Raw genomic sequence first — 3,496 nt, forward strand, 5'->3', positions numbered from 1 at the left:
AGTATAGTATTGTAAAAATAAACTTACAGTATTTTTAAAAATGAATCATAATGGATTGAAAATGAACCTAATAATATATATAGTGACTTAATATAATCATATGTTAGTTTAAGACATTAAAATAAAAATATCATTATGGTGTCATTTAACAGTCTAGTCCAACAATTAGAGCTTTGGTTTGAGTTTTGTGCAGAAGTGTAACATTTTATCTTTTGATTTACGGGTTCATAGAATCCAATATAGTTCAACAAAATCAGAAAAATTGAGTTAAAAAAAAAAAAAGGAAAAGGACAAGATAAGATCAAATAAAAGATACATATTTTAATCAAAACCCCTAGTTGGTTGACCTCGTGGGTTTGCATTGAAGAATTTTCCACAATTTATCAGTCGTCAATGGCGATGGTGACTGGTTCACATCGACGTATAAGTAATTTCTTGCAAATATATTTTGTCTTTGCGATTTACCCTCCAGAGAAGCCAATCTTTTCCACCATTTCAGGTTCTTCTTTCTGTCTCTCTCTCACTCCTTTCACTTTCTCTCTCTTTCATCCGCCATGGGAAGAATCACAGCTATCATGGGAGCCATCAAAGACAAGGCTTCCCAATCCAAAGCCGCCTTACTTTCTAACCCCACCACCATCTCTCTCCACCTTGCCGTCCTACGCGCCACCACCCATTCCCCCTCCGCCCCGCCCGACCTCTCCGCCCTCCTCTCCCTCGGCAACAGCTCCCGCGCCACCGCCTCCGCCCTCATCTCCTCCCTCATGGACCGCCTCCACCGCACCGGCGACTCCACCGTCGCCCTCAAGTGCCTCCTCACCATCCACCACGTCATCAACCGCGGCCCCTTCATCCTCCAGGATCAGCTCTCCATCTTCCCCGCCACCGGCGGCCGCAACTACCTCAAGCTCTCCGCCTTCCGCGACGGCGCCTCCGCCGCCACGCTCACGCTCTCCGCCTGGGTCAGATTCTACGCCCGCTACCTCGAAACCCTCCTCTTCACCTCCAGAATCCTCGGCTACTTCGTCTCCGAATCTTCAACCGCCTCCGAGAATCTCGGCCGGGACGAGACAATCTCGGCGCTCTTGAACCAGGATTTGATCAGAGATTTCGACTCGCTCGTCGTACTCATCGAAGAAACGTGCAAAGCTCCCGATTCCTTCCTCTTAGAAAGCAACAAATTGATCCACGAGATCATGCGTTTATTATCCGATGATAACCTGTCTGTTGTCGACGAAACCTTATCGCGACTCACCGAGTTGAAACAGCGAATGGATTGTCTGAGTTTCGGTGACTCGGTCGAGTTGGCATTGGCGCTGAAGAGATTTGAGGACTGCACAGAGAGATTATCAGTTTTGTTCACCGAGCAGAAACCCTCTATTGAAAATTCATCGAGTTTAGCGATTGAATTGAGACAGAAAATTGAGACGTCTAGGGTTTGTAAAGAGAGAAGGTCACTGAGTTTTGGCAGAAAATGTGAGTCGGCTCGGTTCCCTGCCCGAGTCGCAAAATTTGAGCACATGGTACGGCTTTCATCGGATAAATTTTTATAATAATTATAATTAGTATTGTAATTGTAATTGTAATTATTTCTTAGTTTGAGTGATTTTTTTTTTTTCTGAGCAAACTTTTAATTATATTTCACGCTGAAAACTATGCCCACAACAACGTTAAAAATGTCAAAATGCTGGTGTAATCTCATGCATTTTCATTTGCAATTTTTCTAGTTTTGGTCATAAAGCATGCATAAATTAATATCTTTTATTAAAAAAATTAATATCTTTTGATGTGTAAAAAATAAAAATAATGTGACGTGGACAGACTTAAAGAAACATCCCCACCGATCAGGTAGCTTTAATGTTATCTTATCTAGTGCCGTCAATTAATATTGAAATTTTTGCTGTACAATTATTGTGTATACTACATAGATTTTTTATTTTTTATTTTATTAAAATGATTAATTTTTTCTTAGGAGGAGAGGAGAAATCCTAATATTAAAAAGATTAATATTAACTTTTTTTTAGGACTATTGACCTACTGAATTTCAACGAGTAAATACCAACTCTACTGAACCTCAAACTCATGACCTCTCATTTGAGAAAGTCACTTCATGTCACTTGACCACAAGGTCTTTAGCGTTAATATTAACTTATATATTCATAAATATTATATTGTATATTGATATAACCTTTACTTATGAAGTAACGAGAGATAAGAGGATTGTTAACAAAGATCGGGATTAACATAATAATTTCATATATCTCAAATTTAAAAACGTATCTAATGATTTTTAATGTATGTCAGGCCCACAATAAAACCAGGTTGATATCGGGTAATAGGTACGAAAAGTTTATTGTAATAATAGGGCACAAGCGAAGGCCCTTAAAATAATACAAACGGGCTGCAATTGTACTAAATAAACAAAGATAATGAATTTGGTCTAAGGGGCCAAACTACCAAGCTCAATCACCGTGGGTGGACTACCCCTGCTAACTAGCCGACCTCATAGACAACTGACGTGACTGAGTGAGAAGTCAAGATAGGGCACAAGCTAAGGCTCTTTATGCACGTCACAGACAGGTGCGCGGACAACAATATTATGCCCTCCTTCGCCATATGCGTGTCCCACTAGATGTCGCGCTCTCCTGCTAAATACCTCTCCGTGCGCCATGTCGCAAGCCACGTTCTAGTCATCGCTAACTGCCAAAGCGATCCGTTCGCCCGAGCAGTCCACCCCTCTGTCGAACGGCCCACCACTCACCTGGGTGCTCCGTCATAACCAAGCGATCCAAACTAAAGCTCCCCAACAGCCGACGGACGCCAAAGCGCTCTAGCAAGGAACCAAAAGGTGCCAAAGTCACGGTCCGTCAACCACCATCTAGTGGTCCGCTTGACCCCCATGGGGTCCGCCTCTTGTCGGTGGAACGAGATCTATTGGTGTTTGAGTCGCCTGTCAATGTTCTCTAGGCCTAGGCCAACCGCTCCTCCAGATCATCCCCATACTCCGCTGTCAAACACGCCCTTAGCCCACTTTCTTTATTTGATTCTCCTTGGTCAAGCCCACCTGTTACTTTAATTAATCTTTGGGCCATACCCCTAGGGCGCATAAGTATCAAATAACACTTTTAAGTAAATGTGAACTCCTTAGATTTATTTTTTGAGTGAATGAACGAGATTCTTGAAAAAAAAAACAAAACAAAAAAAAAAAAAAAAAAAAAAAAAAAAAAAAAACTAGAGACGAAGAAAACATTTTGAGATATTTTAATTCAATTCTCATTAGCTCCTTCTATATATTGTAGTTGCTCAACATCGATCACAGTATATAGTATTAATTAGGTATTTGTTATTGTTATTATTATTTTAGAATTTATTCTCTTGACACCAACATTGTCTCCTTCTCAATAATTTAAAATGTATCTAACTCCTCATTGGCAGATTGTTGCAAAATTTCAATATCCAACATGGAGGGTGTTGCTATTTTATATATTATCATATC

At 40.6% G+C, this 3,496-nt stretch overlaps 1 protein-coding gene across 1 annotated transcript; it reads left to right on the forward strand.

Moving 5' to 3' along the window:
* The first annotated feature begins 283 nt into the window (after positions 1-283).
* Positions 284-1,575, forward strand: LOC109172439 (putative clathrin assembly protein At4g40080). Its single transcript, XM_019321594.1, has one exon. It carries the CDS (start codon positions 555-557, stop codon positions 1,551-1,553), a length of 999 nt encoding a protein of 332 aa, XP_019177139.1. The 5' UTR covers positions 284-554; the 3' UTR covers positions 1,554-1,575.
* The last annotated feature ends 1,921 nt before the right edge of the window (positions 1,576-3,496 follow it).

This window comes from Ipomoea nil, unplaced genomic scaffold, assembly GCF_001879475.1.
Source record: "Ipomoea nil cultivar Tokyo-kokei standard unplaced genomic scaffold, Asagao_1.1 scaffold0418, whole genome shotgun sequence".
Classification (NCBI taxonomy): domain Eukaryota; kingdom Viridiplantae; phylum Streptophyta; class Magnoliopsida; order Solanales; family Convolvulaceae; genus Ipomoea; species Ipomoea nil.